At 39.5% G+C, this 26,930-nt stretch overlaps 1 protein-coding gene across 1 annotated transcript in view; it reads left to right on the plus strand.

Moving 5' to 3' along the window:
* Positions 1 to 26,930, plus strand: part of zfp64 (zinc finger protein 64 homolog (mouse)) — a 77,540-nt gene that overhangs the window by 36,851 nt on the left and 13,759 nt on the right. The window contains exons 3-4 of the mRNA XM_072239854.1: positions 22,536 to 22,706; positions 25,051 to 25,113. Coding sequence (XP_072095955.1) covers positions 22,536 to 22,706; positions 25,051 to 25,113 — 234 coding nt within the window. The remainder of the gene's footprint in view (positions 1 to 22,535; positions 22,707 to 25,050; positions 25,114 to 26,930) is intronic.

Genomic DNA, 26,930 nt, shown 5'->3' on the forward strand with positions numbered 1-26,930 from the left:
CCACCACATTCATAAGGCTCACTGGTCTATAATTACCCGGACTGTCCCTACTACCTTTTTGAACCGGGGACAATATTCGCCTCCCTCCAATCCTCTGGTACCATTCCCGAGAACAACGAGGACATAAAAATCCTAGCCAGGGGCTCAACAATCTTTTCTCTCGCCTCGTGGAGCAGCCTGGGGAATATTCCGTCAGGCCCCCGGGGACTTATCTGTCCTAATGTATTTTAACAACTCCAACACCTCCTCTCCCTTAATATCAACATGCTCCAGAGCATCAACCTCACTCATGTTGTCCTCACCGTCATCAAGTTCCCTCTCATTGGTGAATATCAAACAGAAGTATTCATTGAGGACCTCGCTCACTTCCACAGCCTCCAGGCACATCTTCCCACCTTTATCATTAATTGGTCCTACCTTCACTCCTGTCATCCCTTTGTTCTTCACATAATTGAAGAATGCCTTGGGGTTTTCCTTTACCCTACTCACCAAGGCCTTCTCATGCCCCCTTCTTGCTCTCCTCAGCCCCTTCTTAAGCTCCTTTCTTGCTACCCTGTATTCCTCAATAGACCCATCTGATCCTTGCTTCCTAAACCTCATGTATGCTGCCTTCTTCCACCCAACTAGATTTTCCACCTCACTTGTCACCCATGGTTTCTTCACCCTAACATTCTTTATCTTCCTCACCAAGACAAATTTACCCCTAACATCCTGCAAGAGATCCCTAAACATCGACCACATGTCCATAGTACATTTCCCTGCAAAAACATCATCCCAATTCACACCCTCAGGTTCTAGCCTTATAGCCTCATAATTTGCCCTTCCCCAATTAAAAATTTTCCTGTCCTCTCTGATTTTATCCTTTTCCATGATAATGCTTAAGGCCAGGGAGCGGTGGTCACACCCACTGAGAGATCTGTGACCTGACCCGGTTCGTTACCTAATACTAGATCTAGTATGGCATTCCCCCTAGTCAGCCTGTCAACATGCTGTGACAGGAATCTGTCCTGGACACACTTAACGAACTCTGCCCCATCTAAACGATTGGAACTAATCAGGTGCCAATCAATATTAGGGAAGTTAAAGTCACCCATGATAACAAATCTGTTATTTTTGCACCTTTCTAAAATCTGCCTCCCAATCTGCTCCTCAGTATCTCTGCTGCTACCGGGGGCCTATAGAATACTCCCAGTAGAGTAACTGCTCCCTTCCTGTTCCTGACTTCCACCCATACTGACTCAAAAGAGGATCCTGCTACATTACCCGCCCTCTCTGTAGCTGTAGTAGTATCCCTGATCAGTAAGGCGCTGACATGGAGGGCTATGAACGACATGAAGGAAATCTGGAAGTTGAACCTGACCATAGGGCTTAAAAAGAGGATCTTCATAGCAGTCATAGAGTCCACTTTCACGTACGGATGCGAGACATGGACACTCACCAAGACGATGCGAAAGTCTCTAGATGGTTGCTATACATGAATGCTCCGGATGGCTCTTGATGTGAGTTGGCTACAGCACAAGACAAATGTTGAGCTCTATAACAACCTACCGATGCTCTCCACTAAAATCGAGGCAAGAAGACTGCAACTAGCGGGGCACTGTCTACGCCACCCTGAGCTACCTGCCAGCCTAGTCGTCATATGGGAGCCCAAGCACAGGAGGATGAACCCTGGGTGCCCTCCCAAGACTATGGTCATCACGCTCCTAGAAGACAGCGGCGCGGCTAATGTAGATGAGCTGAACACACTGATGAGGGAGAGGGTGAAGTGGAGAGTCCGTCATCGTGCCCGACGCCGGCCCCCTAGGCCTGATTCGACGTAGTAGTAGTAGTAGTAGACCAGTAATGCCACCCCTCCTCCCCGTTTTCTCCCTCTCTATCCCTTTCAAAGCACTGAAATCCAGGAATATTGAGAATCCATTCCTACCCTGGTGCCAGCCAAGTCTCTGTAATGGCCACTGCATCATAATTCCATGCTTGTATACAAACTCTCAGTTCATCAACTTTGTTCCTGATGCTTCTTCCATTGAAGTACAGACACTTTAGCCCTTCTACCTTACTACCTTTACACCCTTTCTTCTGCTTCTCTTTCCTTAAACCCTCTTTGTATGTTAGATCTGGCTTTACTCCATGCACTGTACTTACAGTTCTCGCATGACCTTTATCCTCCTCCACCTCACTGTCTGCTCTAACATAATAAAACACAGTTATTCTAACTGCAGTAAGAAGCACTATATTTAAAAATACTGATAATAGAATGCATTATCACTTGTTAAAGTAATAACCTTGCCTGAACGTTCCTTTTTATATGTCCTTTCCGCTGCACATACCAACATTAGTGTGTGTGACACTTTATCTTAGCATAGAGTCTTCCTGGTCAACAGTAAGCAATATAAAATCAATATGAAAACCCTTGTGCTTGATGCCATGTTCAGAGCTTAAGCTAATTATGACAGTGAGATACAGTATACTTTAAAAAAAATTGTTGTTTATATGATGGAGTTTTCTTACCTTCTCCGTCAACAAGAGCTTGTATATGCACTCAGTGGCCACTTTATTAGGTACACCTGTAAACCTCAATCGACAATAGGATCTCACGTGGTCTTTGCATACTGGCTGTGTGGTGAAAAAGGCACAGCAGCACCTCTTCTACCTCAGATGGTTGAAGAAGTTTGGTGTGGCCCCCCATATTCTAAGAACTTTCTATAGGGGCATGATTGAGAGCATCCTGACTGGCTGCATCACTGCCTGATATGGGAACTGTACTTCCCTGAATCTAGGTCTCTGCAGAGAGTGGTGTGGACACCCCAGCGCATCTGTACATGTGAACTTCCCACCATTCAGGACATTTACAAAGACAGGTGTGTAAAAAGGGCCCAAAGGATCATTGGAGACCCAGAGTCACCCCAACCACAAACTGTTCCAGCTGCTATCATCCAGAAAACGGTATCACAGCATAAAAGCCAGGACCAGTAGGCTGCGGGACAGCTTATTTCACGTGGCCACCAGACTGCTTAATTCATGCTGACGCTTCTCTATTTCTATGTTATATTGACTATCTTGTTGTACATAATATTTATTATAAATTACTATAATTGCACATTGCACATTTGAACGGAGATGTAACATGAAGATTTTTACTCCTCATGTATTTGAAGTATGTAAGTAATAAAGTCAATTCATAATGCAAATGTCTAATCAGCCAATCATGTGGCATTAACTCAACACATAAAAGCATGCAGACATGGTTAGGAGGTTCAGTTTTTATTCAGACCGAACGTCAGAATGGGAAAGCAATGTGATCTAAGTGACTTTGATTGTGGAATGATTGGTGATGCCAGATAGCGTAGTTTGAGTGTCTCAGAAACTGCTGATCTCTTGGGATTTTCATGCACACCAGTCTCTAGAGTTTACAGAGAATGGTAGAAAAAAATAAAACATCCAGTGAGTGGCAGTTCTATGGGCAAAGTCGCCTTGTTATTGAGAAAAGTCAAAGGATGACCAGACTGGTTTAAGTGCTGTGCAGAAGAACATCTCTGAATGCAAAACCCTCTGAAATTTGACATAGATGTGCTACAGCAGCTGAACACCACGAACATACACTCATATGCTAAATGTTGTGTCTGTACAACAACATATCAATTAAATAACAGCACACAGGCGAAGATGAGGTTAACTGGTGTATTCATTTGCAGAGAGAGAGAGCTCAATAGATCAGTCCACATGGATAAATTATCAGTCAATAAGTACTGCTAAGGGGAGTCCTTGTGCTAAAAGAAATAGATCCATACATTACACGTATTCCCCCTTTAGATTAATGTAAAATAAAACTGTATATGTAACAAAATATTCAATTTCCCTTCAACAAATCATATCCAAATAAACATGCTTTAACAGTACAGTCCATAACTAACTTCACTATACTAAAGATTCAGTCTTTTGGGTGACACTCTGTTTCTTTCAGGATAGTGCCTTTGAGTGGCATCAGGTTTGGTAGGTGTCTCGTCAAAGACAACTTTCTCTGTTGCAGGTGTCCCATTGTTGTTAGTGACGTTATCATCACTGAGATATAAGTCGAGTGGCTGTAATGTGTCTTTTTAGATGCATTCGACTCAGGTGTGCTCTTCAGCTGAGCATTCAGTATCTGGTCCACATGACATCTCCGTGTATGATCTGCAACATCCACTGTCTACATTAGTGGTTCTGTTCTTTAGCTATCCTACCAGGTGTAAGTTTGTCTTCTCGGAAATCACGTGCTAGGACTTTCTGTCCAAACTCGAAGTTGCTTGCTGATTTACTTGGCAACTGGTTGAACTGTTTATTCTACACTTTCCTCTGTAGATCTAGTTTCAGGAGGTCTGTGAGAAGTCTCAGATTCATGCTGATGAACAACATTGCAGGTGTTTGATTTGTTGTCGCATGAACAGAGTCCGATACACAGGAAGCGTGTTGCTCACCTTGTGCTATAGAGACATGTCCTCCTTGTCCATAGTTTTAATGGACTTCTCGAAGGTTTGGATAAACCTTTCAGCCAACCCATTCTTTGTTGGGTGGTGAGGAGCTGACTTGAATTGTTTGATGCCATTTTTCTTCATGAATAGGCTGAGCTCTTCTAACGTGTATCATGGTCTGTTGTCACTCACAATTTGTTCTGGTAAGCATTGCTGTGTTGTTTGGTTTCCTTGAACTCTATGTCATAAGAGTGGGCTCCTAGGAAAAGTGCCCAACATTGCAAGACGTCATTGGAATTTCCTTCCTGGGATTGGACACCAGGGCTGCTGGGCTGTCACTGGCGTAAACTTTTGTCCATAGAGGTAGTGGTGGAACTTCTTTTTTTCTGTACTAGACTAAGGGCTTCTTGGTCGATCTGTGCATAGTTGCGTTCTATGCTCGTCAGTGATCTTGAGGCAAATGCAATTGGATGTTCAGATCCATCTTCCATGGAGTGTGACAAAACAGCACCAATACCATAAGGGGGTGCATCACCTGCCAGGGATGGGCAGAGTTGGTCATAATGGGTGAGCAGTTCATCTGATGTTCTTAGTAACTTTGTTTCCTTGAATGCTCTTTCATATCTTTCTGACCATTACCTCTTTGCTTCTGTCTGCAACAATGTGTTTAATGGGTGCAGCACTGGAGCAATATTTATTTGAAAGAAACTAGTGGTAGTAGTTTACAAGGCCCAAGTATGCCCTGAGTTGTGACACATTTGGGTGCCTACAGCACTGCTTCAATCTTCTCTTGTGACTTATGCAAGCCATGCTTATTACTGACATGTCCACAGTACGCGATTTCATTCTTGAAAACTCATATTTCTCTCTCTGCACGCAGACCATACTCACTCAGCCTGGGAAGCACTTTACCAAAGTTCTGGAGGCGCTCTTCATCGTTCTTGCCAGTCACAACAATGTCATCAAGGTAACATTGTGTTCCTGGGATATCTTTGAGCTCTTGGTCCATTGCTCTTTGCCAAATTTCTGGAGCTGTCGCAACACCATCGATGAGATGTTATACTGGAACAGTCCCTTGTGAGTGTTGATTGTGAAGAACTTCCTGCTTGACTCCTCGATCTTTACTTGCAGATTGGCTTGTGACAAGTCAATCTTGGAAAACCTCTCCCCGCCTGCCAAAGATGCAAAAATGTCTTCTATTTGTGGCAGGGGATACTGCACAGTACACAGCACAGAGCTGATACTCCACCTTTGATATCCCTGCTCCAGCCTTCCCTTTCTTGATCAGTAGGACAATCGGGATGGCCTAATCACTCCACTCAACCTTGGAGAGAATGCCAGATGCCTCCAAGCTCTGAAGTTCAGCATCCACTTTAGGACGTAGTGCGTAAGGTGGCACTGTGTCCAAGGTTTATGGAATCCTGGCGTTGCTGCTTCATCCAGTTCAGTTCTGGCCTTCATGCCTTTGAGGTTGCCAGTACTCTTCTCAAACACCTTTTCATTCACATTAATCAGCTGTGACAGACTCTGGTTAGTGCTACTCTTTGGGCTAAAGTTGCCTATTGATGACACATTGAGAGCTTTGATTGCGTGCCAGTCTGGTTGGATTTTTCTTAACCATTCACACCCAAATAGGGCTGGCCCTCTGATCTTCAACACATAAAGCTCTGACTGCTGTGTTTTGCCTCTGTATGTCATATTTAATTTCAGTTTGCCTTTGGGAGACACTTTTTCACCTGAGTAGGTCTTTAGCATCACTGAGGTTATTTCTAGTGGTAGGTCAGAATACAGTTTTTTGTAGTGAGCCTTGGAAATTACAGACAAAGCTGACCCTGTATCCAACTCCATTTTCAGTTTTACACCAGACATGTCTTGTGATTTATATGATTTTGCGATCTGCTCAGTAATGCTGTGCAGTTCTAGGCATGACAGCTCACCTTTGTCAGACTGTGTGTTGTCTGATTCAGTTTCACATTCATTCACATTATGTATTTGTTTAGTTTTGTGTCTGAAATGTTTCTCTTTGGTTATGCTTTTTGTCTGACTTGCACACTGTCGCTGTGTGACCTTGTCTGTGACACTTTCTGCAAACTTTTTCTTTGAACTAACAATCATTTGCATCATGGGAGGATTAGTCACATCGATAAGATTTTTGGCTTTTTGCACCATTCAGGGGCATTTTGTGCATTTCACATTCTAAGCTCTTTTTCTGTAGTTTGATCGCAAGATCACAAGACAAAGGAGCAGAAGTAGGCCATTCGGCCCATCGAGTCTGCTCCGCCCCTCCACCATGAGCTAATCTATTCTCCCATCTAGTTCCAATTTCCAGCTTTTTCCCCATATCCCTTGGTGCATCCTTTTCTGCTATCTCCTGTGATATGGTCAATGCCCATTCTAAGGTTAGGTCTCTTTCTAACAGAAGCTTCTTTTCAGTGCCTTGACTAGATATGGCCCTTGTGGCTACGGGGATCAGGGGGTATGGAGGGAAGGCTGGGGCGGGGTTCTGAGTTGGATGATCAGCCATGATCATAATAAATGGCGGTGCAGGCTCGAAGGGCCGAATGGCCTACTCCTGCACCTATTTTCTACGTTTCTATGTTTCTATACATGCCACATACAAGCCTGTCCCTTAATGCATCAGAAAGTCCATCTCTCAAGTCACAGTATTGGGAAAGTTTGTGTGGTTCTGCAATGTATTCAGAAATGCTTTCACCTTTTGACTGGTTCCTTTTGTGAAATGTAATTTTCTCAGCTATTACTTGTGGTTTAGTGGTCTTGATTTTGTAAAAATGTAAACATTTCGACAAAGATCTTGCTTGCTGGCTTTTCAGGAGTTACCAAGTTGCCTACAGGCCCATACATTCAGCACCTATTAAGCTAAGAAGTGTGGAGACTTTCTTTTTCTCATCCACGTCGTTCACATTACAATGTAGTTCAATCTTCTCGATATACGACTCCCAGTCCTCATTTGCACTATCAATTTCAACAGCTTTCCCTATTAAGGCCATTATCATGTTATTTCCACTTAAACGTTGCTAGCTATGCATCGCTCACTGTATATTGTGCACTATTACTCGAGCATTGTTAGCATCCCTCACAGCCTTCTCCATACTAATTTACTCTTTCCCCTCATGATCTCTCTCTCTTCCTCTGAATTCTGTCACCTCATAACTATCAGTGCAGTTGGTCATATCTGCTGGCATTCAGCTTTGTACTCGTTGCCAATTTATTGTGTCTGTACAACTACATACCAGTTAAATAACAGCACGCACATGGAGGTAATGTTAACTGGTGTATTCAGTTTGCAGAGAGAGAGGTCAATAGATCACTCATTCAATAAGTAGTGCTAAGGGGAGTTATTGCGCTAAATGTAATCGATCCATACATTACACTTGAAGCAGAGTATTGTGTCTAATGGCATGCAATTACACGTGGTGGACGCTAGTTAGAAACTGTTCAACAACAGTCTCCTTCCGCAGTTAAGTGGTATAGTGTCCCAAATAAATGAAGGGAATAAATGTTCATATAAAAAGCCGTTCAAAGGTTAATTTTATTATCAAAGTATACAACTCAGAAATACCTCAATTCTCCAGGTAGTCATGAAACCAAGAAAGAAAAAAAAGGCAGCAAGATCATCAACCCCCAAATCCAGCCTCCCCACAATAAACAAAAAACAAATGGAACGGGCACATCAGCCCCTAAATCTGTCCTCCCGCATAGAAAAATGAGCAAAGCAGATCAGGCGCATCGACCCCAAATCTCTCTCCCTACTCAAAAAATTAGCAAAATGGATCAGGCACATTGACCCCCCCCAAATCCCTCCTTCCATGCAAAAAAAAGAGATCTGGTGAAAAAGCACAGAATATGTAAACTATAAGGCTCAAAAAAAAATTTATAACCTGAGTCCATATCCGAAACACAGAAAAAGCTGGGCAACTCTCTCTGCAGCGACTGGCTCTTCCTTCTCTGGTAGCATAGCAGAGCGATCAAATGACAGGCAGATGGTGATCTCCCTCCACACTTGCTTCAATGCTTCAATCACCCTTCAGTTAATCCTGACGAAGGGTCTCGGCCTGAAACGTCGACTGCACCTCTTCCTACAGATGCTGCTTGGCCTGCTGCGTTCACCAGCAACTTTGATGTGTGTTGCTTGAATTTCCAACATCTACAGAATTCCTGTTGTTTGCGCTTCAATCACCCTTGTTGCTTTTGTCAGCGAACAATGGAAGCTTTAATCGGTGAAATGAAGACAAACATTGGTTTGCACCCTGCCTTCTAGCCTGCCTGCTACAATGTTCATGCACGCTGCCTCTGCCTCTTAGAATCCTCTCGGAGACTGCAGAGCACTGGAACACCCAAATGATCTCCAAACTTCTGCACTCGCGTGATGTGTCAATCACTCGATGAACAATAAAAGCTATAATCATCAAATCAGGTCAAACATTGGCTCACGTGCCATCCTACAGGCTTCTCTCCACAATGTTCACTCATGCCTCTTCTATCTCCCGGAATCTCGGAGACTGCAGGGCACTGAAGCACCCAAACGGTCTCCATCCTGCAAAACACAGTCTCCAATAGTTCCAGAATCACATCCAAGACAAGAAGCAAATGTAAAAGACATAAAAGGAGTGAAAAAGATGGTTCCTTATCTATCCAGAAGATGTCAACCAAAAGAGCATTGTACACAGGCACCATCTTGACTTGAATACCAGTTATTTTCTTGATTAGTTTTTGTTCTTTAAGAGTTGTCCCAAATAAGTGGCTGCTCCAATTAACCAATGGCCCAATTAATCGGAATCCACCGTACTTTCATTGCAGAGAGTTCTTTTGGGTTGATTTCTGCAGTGAGGGATGATGGTGTCACGGTGGTGTCTGAAAAGAGGATGCTGTCTAAGTTGCATGCCATCTTGGTCAATGTCTCCCATCCACTACATAATGTACTGGGTGGTAAAGGGAGTACATTCAGCCAGAGACTCATTCCATCGAGATGCAGCACTGAGCGTCATAGGAAGTCATTCCTGCCGGGGGCCATCAAACTTTACAACTCCTCCCTTGGAGGGTCAGACATCCTGAGCCAATAGGCTGGTCCTGGACTTATTTCATAATTTACTGGTATAATTTACATATTACTATTTAACTATTTATGGTTCTATTACTATTTATTATTTATGGAGCAACTGTAATGAAAACCAATTTCCCCCGGGATTAATAAAGTATGACTATGACTATGAAAGGTTGAGCCTAGATTGAATGGAGATTAGAGGAATGAAGACTGATCTTCTAGAAACAAGTAAGATACTGGTGGAGATGTTGAAAGGACATTTCCTCTACCTGGGAAGGTTTCTTGATTATGTGATTGCTTTTCTAAGGCAGCAAGCACTCTCTCATCTTAGATTTATGTCATGTTTATAATGTCAAGTAGGTTATATATAATTCGTTAACTTTATGTTAAGTTATGTTTGTCATATTTATAAGGTACTGTGCAGTTGGCACAAAAAAACTAATTGCCATGGCATTTATACCCTGTATATGTACGCCCATGACAGTAAACTTCAACTTGAGTCATGTATGTGAGACTGGTATGCGTTCACAACTTAATTTCATGTGGCCTTGGGCAGAACAGTTGCCGTACTAAGCTGTGATGCATCTGGATGGGGTTCATACTACAGTGTACTTGTAAGCGTCATCAGGGATTTGTTGATTTGCAGTGCAAGGCAGAAACAACAGTTGGAAGTGACAGAGGTGGAATAGTATGCAGGAGATGAGAAAATGGAGCCATGGAATATGCATTTAGCCTGCCTGCAGACAGAAGATGGCTAAAGATCAAAGCTTTTATTTCATATTTGAGGTTGCAAGAGTGACCTTTAAGGGTAATATCAGATGTGCCAGTACTATCATTACAGCTGTAAATTCAGTTCTTTCAGGAGAATGCTGATAATTATGAAGTCTTACAATAGAACAACAAAATTTTAAGGTGATTGGAGGTAAGTATTTGGGTTTGTTAGAGGTAAGTTTTTTGCACAGAGAGTGGTGAGTGCAAGAAAGGTTAGTGGTAGAAGCAGATACGTTAGTGGAATTTAAAAAAACCTCTCAAATGGACACATGGATGATAGAAAAATAGACAGCTATGTGCAGGAGGGAAGGTTAGATTGATGTTAGGGTTGGTTAAAAAGTCAGCACAACATTGTGGGCCGAAAGTCCTGTGCTGTTTTGTAGTCTTCAATATTCCAAGAAGCAAGAAATATCTTCATGTCTTTAAAACTACCAGCGTGGAAGGTAACAAATATTCAAAGGGACTACTCCATCAGTCTGTAAACCATCTCCAGTTGTTTTTCCTTACAGTTTGTTCTTGAGCCTGATCGCATGACAAATTCTCTCTCCTCGTCTTCCTCAATGTATTAATTAGTCTACTCTAACCAGTTGAATGTTTATAGAGGTACATTGGTGGGGTAAGATTTAAGACTCTTAACATTCTTATTGTCTGGTATTCATACTGGGAACCTTGTTCGGACAGCTTTCTCACTGTACTCAGTGAGAGAGCAGATAAATAAGTGGGGACCACTAGCAGAAAAAGCTGGAAATGATGTAGTTTGCTGGAAGCACCTCCAAGAGAATTGTCTTAAATTCATCCTTGGAAGCAGTGTTCAGGGACATGTAGTGAATCCAAGAAGCTAGTTTAAAAGCTGTGACAATGTTTCAATCTCTTGTTTGTTAGAAGTAGCAAACCAGTTTGATACTGGCGGAATTATTTATCAGTTGTTGTACATACTGTAGCTAATCCTGGTATTGATCTTTATTTTCATTGTAAGTGATCCAAAGCAAAATGTTTTCTTTTCCCCCTCTCTCTCTGGGGTCAAACTTATTGCTTGTTTCCTGGATTTAATGTTTGTAAGAACAGTTCATATTCACATTAATCAGAAACACAGGTGATCCTGCAGATGCTGGAAATCCAGACACAAGACGCTGGTGGAACTCAGAGGTGAGGCAGCATCTATAGAAATTAAGAAACAGTTGATATTTTGGGCCAAAACCCTTGATCAGGACTGGATAGGAAAGGGAAAATCCAAAATAAGAAGGTGGGGAAGGGAGAGAAGGAAAAGCTAGAAGGTGATAGGTCAAGTGAGGTGGGTGGTGGAAGGGGCATAAATAAGAAACTGGGAGTTGCTACTTGGAAAAGGCAAAGAAGAGAGATCCTTTAGGAGAGGAGAGTGGATCATAAGAGAAAAGGAAGGAGGAGACACACAAGGGGGAGGTGATAGGCAGTTGAAGAGAAGGGTTAAAAGACCAAGAGTGGGGAAATGAGGAAGAGGGAAAGGGGAAAAAAATTTCTGTATGTTGGAGAAGTCAGTGTTCATACCATTGGATTGGAGGGTACTTAGATGGAATATGAGGTACAGTACTGCTCCTCCAGCCTGTGAGTGCCCTCATTGTGGCAGAAGAGGAGCCCATAGACTGACTTGTTGGAGTGGGAGTGGGGATAGGAATTGAAAACGTTGCCCACTGGGAAATGCTGCTTTTTGTGGCTGGAGCTGAGGTGCTTGACAAAGTGGTTCCCCAGTCTATGTCAGGTCTCACCAATGTAGCAGAGGCTGCACCAGGAGCAACGGGTTCAGTAGACAACCCCGTGTGGAGTTTTGCCTTACCTGGAAGTGCTGTGTAGGGCCCTGATTGCAGTTGAGGGAGGAGGTAAATGGGCATTTATAGTTCTTCTGCCACTTGCAGGGATAAGTGGCAGGAAAGAGATTAGTGGGGAGAGACAAATAGACAAGGGTATCATGGAGGAAGCAATCCCTGCAGAAGGCGGGGAGTTGGAGGGGGAGGAAAAGATGCGTTTTATGGTAGGGTCACTTTGAAAATAGCACATTAATCACAAGTGAGCATATTTTCTGAAATTCTCTCTCTTTCTTTCTTTTTAAATCTTTTTATCGAATTAGTACACAAAAGGTAAACCATATAAGCACTGATACACAATTGCAATATAAATTTACAAGAGATATTAATACAAAAAAATTAGTACAGACAGTGCAGTTTAAATATAAAATAACCAAGTAATATAATAGTATACTAATTTTCAAACATGTCAGTAAGAGAAAAAAAAAACCCAAAAAACCCACCGTGCAACTAAACTAAAAAGCAAAGCAAAGCAATGGGCTAACTAGGTATCAAGTAGAGTTAAACAACTTAAAACAATTACGTCCTCAAACCCGACCTCCATCAAAAACAATTAAAAAGCAAGAAGGGAATGTAGATATGGCCAGAGAAAGAAAAAAAAATTACATTAAATGAAAATGTTGAATAAAAGATCTCCAAGTCTGTTCAAATTTAACTGAAGAATCATAAAGATGACTTCTAATTTTCTCCAGATTTAAGCATAGTATCGTCTGGGAAAACCAAAAGAATGTAGTTGGAGCATTAATCTCCTTCCAATGTTGTAAAATACATCTTTTCGCCATTAAAGTAAGAAATGCAATCAATCTATGGGCTGAAGGGGAAAGATTACTGGAAATTTTAGGTAATCCAAAGATAGCAGTAATAGGATGGGGAGAAATATCTATATTCAATACCTTTGAAATAATATTAAAAATATCTTTCCAAAAAGTTTCCAGAGTAGGACAGGCCCAAAACATATGAGTTAAGGAAGCTAATTCCCAGTGACATCTGTCACACAAAGGGTTAATATGAGAATTAAAAACGAGCTAATTTATCTTTAGACATATGTGCTCTATGGACAACTTTAAATTGAATTAGGGAGTGTTTAGAACAGATAGAGGAAGTATTAACCAGTTGTAAAATATGCACCCAGTCATCCACCGGAATAGTAAGACCCAATTCCTTTTCCCAATCTGACCTAATCTTATCAAATGGAGCTTTCCTTAAGTTTCATAATAGTATTATAAATAATAGCCGTTACACCTTTCTGACATGGATTAAGGTTAATTTATAGTGTCTAAAATATATGTAGAAGATAACGTCGGAAAGGAAGAGAGTATAGTACTTAGGAAATTTCTAACTTGGAGATATCTAAAAAAATGTATTCTTGGTAAGTTATATTTATTAGATAATTGCTCAAAAGACATAAGGGAACCATCTAAAAATAAATCCAAGAACCGTGAAATACCATTAGTCGTACAAAATTTGAAAGGCATGGTCAGTGGAAGATGGAGGGAAAAATATCTTACCTAAAATAGGAATCGCAAGCCCAAATTGATTGAGATCGAAAAATTTTCGGAATTGAAACCAAATACGTAAGGTATATTTAACTATCGGGTTACAAACCAGTTTACAGCGTTTCAAATCAAAAGGAAGAGAAGAACCTAAAATGGAGCCAAGTGCATAACCTTGGGCAGATTGTAATTCCAATACTACCCATTTAGGAATGGATAGTGTATCTTGGTCAAGTAACCAAAATTTCATATGTCGAATATTAATTGCCCAATAATAGAATCTAAAGTTAGGTAATGCAAAACCTCCATCTGTCTTAGCTTTCTGTAGATGTATTTTACCCAATCTCGGGTTTTTATTTTGCCAAATAAATGAAGAAATTTTAGAGTCAACTTTATCAAAAAAGGCTTTGGGAACAAAAATCAGTAGTGTCTGAAATACATATAAAAATTTTGGAAGAATAAACATCTTAACAGCATTAATACGACCAATCAAAGTTAAATAAAATGGAGACCATTTAAATGAAAGTTTAGTAATGTGATCGATTAAGGGTAGGAAATTAGTCTTAAATAAATCTTTATGTTTACAGGTAACTTTAATCCCAAGATATGAAAAATTATTATTAACCAATTTAAACGGAAGATTCTGATATAAGGGAACTTGCTTATTAATCGGAAAGAGTTCACTCTTACCGAGATTTAACTTATAACCTGAAAAAAGACTAAATTGTGCTAATAAATCTAAAGCAGCAGGAATAGATTTTTGAGGGTTAGAAATATATAAAAGTAAATCATCAGCATAAAGTGATACTTTGTGGGACTTTAAATCCCGAGTTATCCCAATAATATTTGAAGATTCTCGAATAGCAATTGCAAGAGGTTCTAATGCAATATCAAATAATAAAGGACTAAGAGGACAACCTTGTCTGGTACCTCGGAAAAGAGGAAAAAAAGATGAGCTTAAAGAGTTAGTACGGACTGAGGCCATAGGAGAATGATATAACAATTTGATCCAGGATATGAATTTTGGGCTGAAATTGAACATTTCAAGCACCTTAAATAAATAAGGCCATTCGACTCTGCCGAAGGCTTTTTCAGCGTCTAAGGAAATGACGCATTCAGGATCATTTTGCGAGGGAGTATAAACAATATTTAACAGTGTACGAATATTATAAAAAGAGTAACGACCTTTAATAAAACCCGTTTGGTCTTCGGAAATAATATAAGGAAGTGCTTTTTCTAATCTGTTTGCTAATAATTTAGAAAAGATTTTAGAATCAACATTTAATAAGGATATCGGTCTATAAGACGCACATTGAGTAGGATCTTTATCCTTCTTTAATATTAAAGAGATCGAAGCTCTATAGAAAGATTCAGGCAGTTTACCAAGTTTTAATGAGGCCTCCAGAACCCTGAATAACCAAGGAATTAATGAAGATGCAAAACATTTATAAAATTCCACAGTAAACCCATCAGGACCAGGAGCTTTCCCTGGACTCATAGAGAAAATAGCCTTCTTAATCTCATCAGTAGTAAAGGAAGTGTCAAGCATAGGAGGTACATCATGTGAAATCTTAGGGAAATCTAGGTTATCTAAAAAGTCATATATATGTTTAGAGTCTCGTGGAGACTCTGATTGATATAAGGAGGAATAAAAATCAAAAAAGGATTGATTAGTCTCAGCTTGATCAGATACCAGTTGACCATTTTGATTATGAATCTGATTAATTTGAAATTTGGAATAGTTAGTGTTCAACTAGTTAGCCAACGGTTTACCAACTTTGTCACTATGTATATAAAATTCACTTCTTGTTTTCATTAATTGATTTGCAATCGAGGACGAAAGTAATAAACTATGTTCCATGAAATTCTCTTGTTGTTAAGATGTTGTTTCCCATTAGGCTGACTGAATCTACACTTGAAACTCAGGACTCTTGCATCTGATATCATGAATACAATGGAAACACAGTGGTCAAGGTTGGTTAGTCTGAGGAGGGCTGAATTTCCCCAACATGAGATACTTTATACTTTATTGTCTCCAAACAATTGGTACTAGAACGTACAATCATCACAGCGATATTTGATTCTGCGCTTCACACTCCCTTGATTACAAATATTAAATATTAAAAATAGTAAAAATTAGTAAATATGGAAAACTTAAATCATAAATAGAAAATAGAAAAATGGGAAGTAAGGTAGTGCAAAAAAAACCAAGAGGCGGGTCCGGATATTTGGAGGGTACAGCCCAGATCGGGGTCAGGATCCGTTCAGCAGTCTTATCACAGTTGGAAAGAAGCTGTTCCCAAATCTGGCCGTATGAGTCTTCGAGCTCCTGAGCCTTCTCCCGGAGGGAAGAGGGACTAAAAGTGTGTTGACTGGTTGGGTTGTGTCCTTGATTATCCTGGCAGCACTGCTCCGACAGCATGCGGTGTAAAGTGAGTCCACAGACGGAAGATTGGTTTTTGTGATGTGCTGTGCTGTGTTCACGATCTTCTGCAGCTTCTTTCGGTCTTGGACAGGACAACTTCCGTACCAGGTTGTGATGCACCCTAGAAGAATGCTTTCTACAGTACATCTATAAAAATTAGTGAGGGTTTTAGGGGGCAGGCCAAATTTCTTTAGTTTTCTCAGGAAGTAAAGGCGCTGGTGGGCCTTCTTGGCAGTGAACTCTACTTGGTTGGACAAAGTCAGGTCATTTGTGATATTGACCCCGAGGAACTTAAAGCTTTTGACCTGTTCCACTTGCGCACCACCGATGTAAATTAGGTCGTGCGGTCCGCTACTCCTTCTGAAGTCAATAACCAATTCCTTCATCTTGCTGACATTGAGGGATAGGTTATTATCTTCGCACCATGCCTCCAGGTTCTTAATTTCCTCTCTGTACTGAAACTCATCATTACCTGAGATACGGCCTACAATTGTTGTGTCATCAGCAAACTTATATATTGAGTTTGATGGAAAATTAGCTACACAATCATGGGTGTACAGTGAGTACAGCAGGGGGCTGAGTACACAGCCTTGTGGGGCACCGGTGCTCAGAGTGATTGTAGAGGAGAGCTTGTCCCCTATTTTTACAGCCTGGGTCCTGTCTGTGAGGAAGTTGAAGATCCAACTGCAGATCTGAGTGCTAAGGCTCAGGTTCTGGAGCTTAGGAATCAGTTTATTTGGAATGATGAGTTTGAGATTCTGCAGATGCTGGAAATCCAGAAATGCTGAAGCAGGATCTCTGCTCAAAATGCCATTTGTTTATTCCCCTACATAGATGATGCCTGATTTCCTGAGTTCCTCCTGCATTTTGTGTGTGTTACCCTGAATGTCCTCAGGTGTTCAGCTGCCAGGGGTAGTCAGTGAGGAAGTACTTCTAAAATTCTATGGCATCAAACAGTGAATTTGGAGGCTACAGACAAAATTCCATTAAACGCAAATACAGATGATTTGTTATTTTGTACTTCTTTGGCAAGGATGTGACAAAATTATAACCCGGTAACTGTCAAGATGTTCACTGGACTTTAAGAGACTATCTTCCCACCATTGTGTTAGTTCATATAAATAACTTGCTGCAGAATTTGGAACAACAGTGAATTTAATTTATGAGTATTTTTGTCTTGAATAAGTTTAACATTTACATAAAATTTTAACTTCATCTACTTTTAGCCCAAATGTTAGAACCATTACTTTGAAACCTATTGTGGCATCAAAGGCTGAAAAATCTCTCTGTTACTTAATCAGACATTATGTAGAATGTAAAGCAGTAATGATCATTTCAGAATCACTTGACACATTGCAAAAATTCAATGTAACATTTACTGGAGTGAATTTCCCTTGCATTCATAACAGGAGCTGTTGCACATAGAATGAGGTAATCCCCTTTCCAGAGGAATATAGACCAAACTGTCCCAGGAATAATTATTGTTGAGCACTCTGAAAATAATTAGGTTTTAATGATACTTGGATGCAATTCTTGTAACCTAATTCTGTTATTCTGATTCCTGCATCATGCCACAGGCTGCCTTACCTTAAACCTATATTAACGACTTGGGTGAGGGAATTAAATGCAGCATCTCCAAGTTTGCGGATGACACGAAGCTGGGTGGCAGTGTTAGCTGTGAGGAGGATGCTAAGAGGATGCAGGGTGACTTGGATAGGTTGGGTGAGTGGGCAAATTCATGGCAGATGCAATTTAATGTGGATAAATGTGAAGTTATCCACTTTGGTGGCAAAAATAGGAAAACAGATTATTATCTGAATGGTGGCTGATTAGGAAAAGGGGAGGTGCAACGTGACCTGGGTGTCATTATACACCAGTCATTGAAAGCGGGCATGCAGGTACAGTAGGCGGTGAAAAAGGCGAATGGTATGCTGGCATTTATAGCGAGAGGATTTGAATACAGGAGCAGGGAGGTACTACTGCAGTTGTACAAGGCCTTGGTGAGACTGCACCTGGAGTATTGTGTGCAGTTTTGGTCCCCTAATCTGAGGAAAGACATCCTTGCCATAGAGGGAGTACAGAGAAGGTTCACCAGATTGATTCCTGGGATGGCAGGACTTTCATATGAAGAAAGAATGGATGAACTGGGCTTGTACTCGTTGGAATTTAGAAGATTGAGGGGGGATCTGATTGAAACGTATAAGATCCTAAAGGGATTGGACAGGCTAGATGCAGGAAGATTGTTCCCGATGTTGGGGAAGTCCAGAACGAGGGGTCACAGATTGAGGATAGAGGGGAAGCCTTTTAGGACTGAGATTAGGAAAAACTTCTTCACACAGAGAGTGGTGAATCTGTGGAATTCTCTGCCACAGGAAACAGTTGAGGCCAGTTCATTGGCTATATTTAAGAGGGAGTTAGATATGGCCCTTGTGGCTACGGGGGTCAGGGGGTATGGAGGGAAGGCTGGGGCGGTGTTCTGAGTTGGATGATCAGCCATGATCATACTGAATGGCGATGCAGGCTCGAAGGGCCGAATGGCCTACTCCTGCACCTATTTTCTATGTTTCTATGTTTCTATGTTTCTAATTCTTCATTCCACAATCCTGGGGAAAAGACTGAGTGCATTTGCCCTGTAATTTTAGATACTGCTGTGAGATCACTCTTAGTCCCTTACAGGAAATCAAGAAAAAAACCCTAGATTGTCTAACCTCACCCTATAACCCAGACTCTTGAGTAATTCCAGAGCTTACATCTGTGACAGCTGAAGAAATGACCAATTCTAAAATTTGAAGCTTGTAAAATTCTGTAATTGGAAGAGTGCAAATATTTATTTATTTATTTATTCTTTCCATATTACCATATATTGCATTGAACTGCTGCTGCTTAATTAACAAATTTCACGACACATGGCAGGAATAATAAACCTAATTCTGATTTTGATTTTGTGGGTTTGTTGAGATAGAATAAAATTCTAACCGAAAGAGGGGAGGTAAGACCATAGAAGGATTAGAAAGAAAAAAAGTGAGGGTTTTCTGTAACAGTAACCAATAAAGATCAGCAAGCAAAGTTCAAACTATATTTATTGTCAAAGTACATAGATGTCCCCATATATTATCCTGACATTCATTTTCTTGTGTACTTTCACAGTAAGCACCAAGAAACACAATACATCAATGAAAAACTGCATAACAAAACTGACAAACAGCTAATGTGAAGAAGGCAACAAACTGTCCAAATACAAAAAGGAAATAAAAACTAATAATAATTAATAAGCAATAATTATTGACAACATGAGAAGAAGAGTCCTTGAAAGTAAGTCCATTGGTTGTGGAAACAATTCAATGTTGGGGTGAGTGAAGTAATCCCTCCTAGTTCAAGACCCTGATGGTTGAGGGGTAATAACTGTTCCTGAACCTGGCTGTGTGGGTCCTCAGGTTTCTACACCTTCTTCCTGATGGCAACAGCAAGAAGAGAGCATGGCCTGGATGGTGGGGGTCCTTGACAATGGATACTGCTTTCATGCGACAGCGCTCTTTGTAGATGTGCTCAATGGTAGGAAGAGCTTTACTTGTGATGGACTGGGCTGCATTGGCTACATTTTGTGGGCTTTTTCATTCAGGGGCATTGGTGTTTCCATACCAAGTCATGATGCAACCAGTCAATATACTCTCCATCACACATCTATAGAAGTTTGTCAGAGTTTTAGATAACATGCTGAATTTTCAATGTTTCAGCAGCAGATAAGTTGAGGGAAAGTCTGTTAGCATTCATTGGTACTGAGAGGCCTGGATCATTGACCTGGAGATTTGAGTTTTAAATCCCACCATGGGGAATTTAAATTCAGGTAAATACATTTGGAATAAAAAGCTAGGATCATTGAAAATTCTGTTAAGTAAATGTGTTTTATTAATGTTTATAGAAGTAACTCGGAAGCAGGCCTTTCCTATCCATTTAGTCCATGTGCTTCCTGGGAAACAATTCTATTACTTCTATTCCCCTCTGCTTATATCCCTAAACCCTGCAACTTACTCCCTCTTACACATACCCATCAAATCCCCTTTGAATTTTTTTTCCCTTGATCTAATAGCAAAAAGTATGGAAATCTTATAGAAAGAACATGTGAGCTGTGGAGTGGCATCCCCAAGGTCAGTGTTGAACCAGGATCTGCGAGGCATCAGCACTAACAGTGTGTAGAAATCTCTCACCACTGTTGAGCTTGGCTTACATCTAGGCCCAACTGCAAACTTACAAATGTCTTTTTAGCCCTCTGGACCAAGAAGTCATTTATTTCAGGGCAATTGGGGATGGGCAATAAATGCCAGCTTTTCAGCAATATGCATGTTCTTATTGTAGATTCAATATATATTTAAAAAAAAACAAATAGGCAATATTACCAAAGTGAGCATAAGCTGTCTTTGAGTAGGTGAACATGTGGAATATGCAACTCATGTCTAGATGTAGTAGGACGCCAATGTTGCCAATAAGCTGGTACAATTTGCTAAGGAGAAAGATGAAATAAGTGGATAGAGAATGGAATTTGTGATGAGTCTGTGGTTTCAGATTTCCACAAATTTAAATGCAAGAAGTATGTGCCCATTTAGTTTTGAATGTCAGATTAAATACTTTGTCAGTTTAGAGAAAGTGGAGAGGTCAAATGAGGTGGTAAGTATGGAAAGCTGCTTTTGCCAGCACTTGCCTAGGAATTGTTTCTAAATTTTAAACAACATGTAATAGAAAGATCCAAAAGATACAATGATTAATCTTTAGGAACACTAAGGATTGACCTAAAGTAACAGTTGTGAGTGTGAAAAGCAAAGCCATTACTGAGATCCTCTGCCTATGACTAGAAAGGTGAGGATGGCACCAACTGCAGTTCCATCAAGCTGGGTAATGGCGGAAAACCATCTGCATTACTTAATTGTAAATCAAAATGTATTGCCATAATGACAATATCAATTCAGCATAAACTACAGGATTTTTAAAAAATAATGAATGATGACATGGCTCAATATTTCTGAAAAGCCCTTCTTTATCACAAGAGTAGACCGGTTATCCATTTTTGTTTTTTGCAGTCGGCGTCAAAATCAATTGACAAGAATGAATAAGCTTGCCCCAATCTTCAACTCACTGCCCAATAAATCTGCTTGTAGTTGTGAAGTCTGAGGACAGAACTTCTAGATTTCAGTATTCACGGAAGAGATCCACATTCAGAATTGCTTTCCAGCTGAAGGTTGCTGCCACGTTTAGAACAATTATCATTTTCACTAGTGCAAGAGAGTTGAGTATGAGGTGACTGGATTAGCTTAAATAGGATTGGATTTGAAAGGTCAATGTAAAATTGGGGATTTAGATGACGAACAATTGAATCCAATCTCATGTTAGATTTTACCACATTTTCAGTATCCACCATGGGTAACTTATGTCTACAGCACCATATTTTGTTCATGATCAAGCTGAAGGCCTGAACTTCTCGACTGGACTCCATTGATGGCATAGTGGGTGAAGGCTTTATCCACATAGTGTGTTCCTTGGAGCTTGTTGTCAGGGGAGCATTTGGAATTCTATGATAACGCTGAGAGAAAAATAAGTAGGGGAAGTGTCTAGGAATATATTGACTGTTGGAAAATCTGTGCATTTTTCTATGTCTGCAGCACTGAGGGCAGGATTAGTCTTGGCTACTGCCATACATCAAAATTAAATAATTTGTTGGTGCTCAATATTTAGCGTTATCCATTAAGAATAGCCAGGTTATCAGCTGTCAAACGATAATCCAGTGAGTTTTATGGTCCTTCAGAAAGTTTGGAAGAAAAGCAGATAGATGAGGAAGAGATCTTACTTGGTTATCAGCTTTTAAATTGATAACTAAACACTATTATTGAGGTGATCTTATACAGGTCTGTTGAATGATTTAATAATTGCCAAGCAGCATTTTGTGGCATTTCTCTAGAGATAAAAGCCTTGTTTGGAGAAAATAGAGTTCATCATGACCTGCTATTTATACCTTTAATTGTAAAAAGGAATATAATTGGCTTTTACTCTCATTAGGTTTGATTTAATTTGGAACAGAAAGAGCAAACAAAATATTTATATTCTCCATCTGATAGCCTTCCAACTTTTGTACATGCTAATCAACAAAATAGATCTGAGGTTCAGAGAGACCCGTTTTATAAAACATTATTTTACCCAGAGTTTAGGTTCATTCTGATAAGATTGCCTCTGTTTTACAGAATATACGGTATAGATTATCTTTAGAAAATTGACTATCAGTAGAGGTAGCAGCATGCTTTGCCATCAGATTCTAGGCACTGCTAAAATTGATATTCCCAAGCACCAAAAGTTGTGTGTCAGCTGCTTCCTACATATATGTTGTGGAATATTAAGCTATAACTTTATTATTGAAATTCACTTATACATTGTAAAATAGAAGTATTTTTAAAACAACAGATTCTAAGAAATGGAGAACATTTAATTATATATTAAATATTTTGTTTTGTGCAGTTTCCAGCCGTTTGTCAGAGTTTGGCTTTGAACAAGGCTATCAGACTTATCTACCAAGTACCAGCAGTGCAGGTCCAGTTACCAATCTATCCCTAGGACGCACCAGACTTACTGCAAAAAAATCAAAATCAAATTCAACATCACCAAAGAAATTAGCATGCTGTTACCCAGGTATGTACAGGTTTTCTTAAATGATTCATCATCTGAGTTAACTTCCAATCTTATGAAATCTCAGTGCTAATGATTCTGTACAGGTAGGGAGTTCACTGAAAATTCAGCTTTGGCTTTGGCATTATGGCCAAAATCTTTCAGGTCTACTAAAAGATGGCACCGTGCTATGCTCTAGCTTATGCAACACAGACACTCAGTATAAAATTATTTTGCTAATGATTCAGTTGTGTCCTGACACTTTCCATTGCCAGATAACAATGAAGAAATGGAATGGGTGGAGTGGAGTTGAGAGGTAGGAAATGTTTGAATTTGATTCTACCCAACTTCTCTCATAGAGAAAAGACCCAGTGAGATTTCTTCAATGAATAAAAGCCAAATCCTGCCAGTGCCTACTTACAACCTGAGGACATAATGGACATGGTGGACAAAAATTGAAGCATTAATTCCAGTAATTGTCTATTGAGAGTTGGTCTGAGTTCTTTTAGCAGTCTTTCTTTAGGGTGCAGGATTGTATCAAGAAAAATGGTTATAAGCTAGAAGACTATTCTCTCCAGAACAAAATTTTGTTGGCCCTTCCAGACCTTCGTTGTGCTTTTTGATTTTAAAACTGCAGTATTAGTTTCACTCCCAGTGAATCAGAATCAGGTTTAATATCACTGGCGTATGTTGTGAAATTTGTTTCTTTTGGTGGCAGCAGTACGGTGCAATGCATAATAAAAAATCTATAAATTACAAAAGAAATATATATAAAATTAAATAGGTGGTGCAAAAAGAGAGTAAAACCATGAGGTAGTGTACATGGATTCATTGTCCATTCAGAAGTCTGTTGGCAGAGGGGAAGAAGCTGTTCCTAAAACATTGAGTGTGTGTCTTCCGGCTCCTGTACTTCCTGTTTGAGGGTGGCAATGAGAAGAGGCCATGTCCTGGGTGATTTGGGGGCAGGGGGTGTGGTCTTTAATGATAGGTGCCACCTTTTTGAAGCATCGCCTTTTCGTAATATCCTCAATGCTAGGGAGACTAGTGCCCATGATGGAGATGGCTGAGTTTGCAATTTTCTGCAGCTTTTTCCAATCCTGTGCAGCAGCCCCTCCATACCTTAAGGTGATGCAACCAGTTAGAATGTTGTAGGAATTTGTCTGAGTCTGTGGTGGCAGACCAAATCTCCTCAAACTCCTAATGAATATAGCTGCTATCATGCCTTCTTTGTAATTGCATCAATATATTGTGCCTGGGATAGATCTTCAGAAATGTTGATGCCCAGGACCTTGAAGCTGCTCACTCTACTGCTGGAGTGGAGGCTCTTGGATATGGGACCACATACTTCAAGTATGTGATTAACGCTATACAATAATTGGGGGTTGTCTATAGAATGTGGTTTAGATAGTCTCAGAATTCACTCCATTTCATTTCAGTGGTCCGTGCCTATAAACTACAGTTCTGTTTCTTTTGCACTTTTTACATCAATTAGCAAAAACCCAAGTAATTCATTAATATTTTTCCAGCTTAATATTTAATAGTTGCTGCAGAATTTCAAATATTACTTCTACTCAGGTTTACAAAGTAATTTGTTTATGTAGCATGTTAGCATGAGAACCCTTGGATTGCTACATCTTACTGTCTTCAGTACTGGGTATGAACGCTCTATAGCCGTATCTGCAACAGGATAGAACCAACACAAAACCAAAAACCTTCCGGTTATTACTGACTTGTGCCCCATTTAAAGTCCAAAGTAAAATTTATTATCAGAGTACAGACATATCACCACATACAACCTTGAGATTTTTTTTCTGCAGGCATAGTTAGTAAATCTATAGAACAGTAACTTAGCTTTAGTCCTGCTATTCCTGGAGCTCTTGCTAGATGAGACCAAGAGCAACTTCTCTTTAATGTACTGAAGTGTCCCAGGTGAAAGAGCATCCTCGAAAAACAAACTAATCTCCTCAGCTTAATTCTTTTAGGTCCTGTAAAGGTTTTATTGTGGCCACTATTCAGCAGCCTTCTGTTTGAATTGCAAGTGAGAAGTCCAGTTATAGTCACTGTATAGGTAACACACATATTTTTCGAAAATTATGACAGTATGATATGGAGTATATATTCAAACATTGTTGCAGGGGGCTGACAAATCCAATCTTACTCTGAGAAGAAAATTCAGCCTGACTATTTCAATAAATTGGAACACAGAGTATTTCTGCTTATAACTAACAACCTAATTCTAAAGCAAACACAAGATACATTCAGTCTCTACTGCTTAAAAATCTATCAAGCAATGCTAACCTGATGAGTCTTTGGGAAAATGGAAAGAGTTATTTCCTATAATGTATGTAAATTTTATTTTTGCCTCTAGGTTGTCCATTTCAAACATCCCATGGAAATAAAGATTTAGATCGACATTTAAGAACTCACACAGGTAAGACATGCTTCTTGTATTATTTGAAAAACAAAACATTACAGGTTCTAGAAATCTAATATAAAGGCAGGAAATGCTGGAAATAGAAGATCAGACTACATCTGTGAAGAGAGAAACAAGAGTAAATATTTTGAATAGGTGCCTTTTAATCAGAACTGACCATTAACCTGCTTCTCACTCCACAGGTGCCTCACCAGCCAACTATTTCCAACGTTTTTTGTTTTTAATTTATTGTAGCTTTACTATTCAATTATTTCCAGTGATTTTACTTGTGAGGAAGTAATCCAGTTGACAAGTAAACAAATCTTTTCTTTTTCAATCTCTTTATTAATTTCAAAATATATAAACAAACCATAGCAATAATACAAATAGTAGGAGATACGTTGTTACAGTAAGAAAAGTAATTGTAAAATCAAATAGTGTAAGTTAGCAAAGCTCCCAATCATGTAGAACTGACAACGGATACTACAAATCAAAAAAAAACTGGGGAAAAAAAAATCAGGAAAAAGAAAAAAACTAAACCAAAAAAAAAGGCCCATCCCCCCAAAGAAAAACAGAATTAATCAACTAAACTAAAAGACTTGGGCAAAACTAACAACTTAATAATGGAAGAGAAAAAAACCTTAGTGTCGACAACTCCATTCCCCTCCAACAACAGTACACAGAAATAAAACAAGTTTGGAAATGATCAAATTACATCAAATGAAAATGCTGAATAAATGGCCTCCAAGTTTTTTCAAACTTAATGGAAGAGTCATAAACTGCACTTCTAATTTTCTCCAAATTCAAACACACCATAGTTTGTGAAAATCTTTTAAGTTAAAGCTATGAGTGTAGGGGGAAATGACACCTGGTTTAAAGTTCATTGGAGATTTTATCATTGTCTTCCCTAATAAAACATTGGAAATACTCTTTTGGCAACTACAGTAGCTACCAATTCAAGATTAGTTTAGGCATAAAAGACAAAGAACAGTGATCAAGGGGTCGTATTCTGACTGGATTAGTGGTGTTATGCAGGATGATTTTGCTGATGTTCATATATAAACAATTTAGTTTTAAGTTTAGGCAGGCTGATTAGTAAGTTCTGTACTGTTCTGTAATTTGTATTATGAAAGAAGTAGTGTTTGATTCTTCAATAGATGATCTTGTAATTGTAATGTAATGCATGATTGCTTCTGGCTTACTGAACTAATAGAATAATTTAATAGCTAGCCTTATTTCATTATTCAATTTACAATGTAAATTTTAAAGCATCTGCTCCGAGTTCCATGAAAAGTTTCCTTGCTATAAATGGTACTTCCCCAGGGGGAGTAGGTACCTGCCTTTGCAAATTTGCAGTAGTCAGGCAAGTGATACGATGATAGTTGGATGGCACTGATATGATCTCTCTTCTGTTATCTTGTGATCTTTTAACAGTGCTGCATTTAGAGGGCGAATGATGGGCCCATAGCTTCAGTTACCACCCGATTTTGTTTATTTCCTACTTGTACAATCACTGTACTCTTCCTGCATTTCATTTTGCAGAATATGTTTAAAATATTTATAATGATTCTTTCCAGTTAAGACTTATTTCAGTGTATATATGCTTATTTAAAAGAGAATTCTTTTAACCTGTCTTTTCATTTTTTGACAGTATATTAGATCAAGCAATACTCTGAGACTGAATAGTTAGTTAATCGTTATGAATTTCATCACTTCCCTGCCTCAAATGAAGTTACAACATGTTTAAATGAGAACATATAATCTGAAATAGAGCTCACAGTTCAACTTGATAGGCAAATTTTCTTTTCCAAACTTATCATTTCAAGTTTCTGTTT

The sequence above is a fragment of the Mobula birostris genome, chromosome 2 (genome assembly GCF_030028105.1).
Source record: "Mobula birostris isolate sMobBir1 chromosome 2, sMobBir1.hap1, whole genome shotgun sequence".
Taxonomy (NCBI): Eukaryota; Metazoa; Chordata; class Chondrichthyes; order Myliobatiformes; family Myliobatidae; genus Mobula; species Mobula birostris.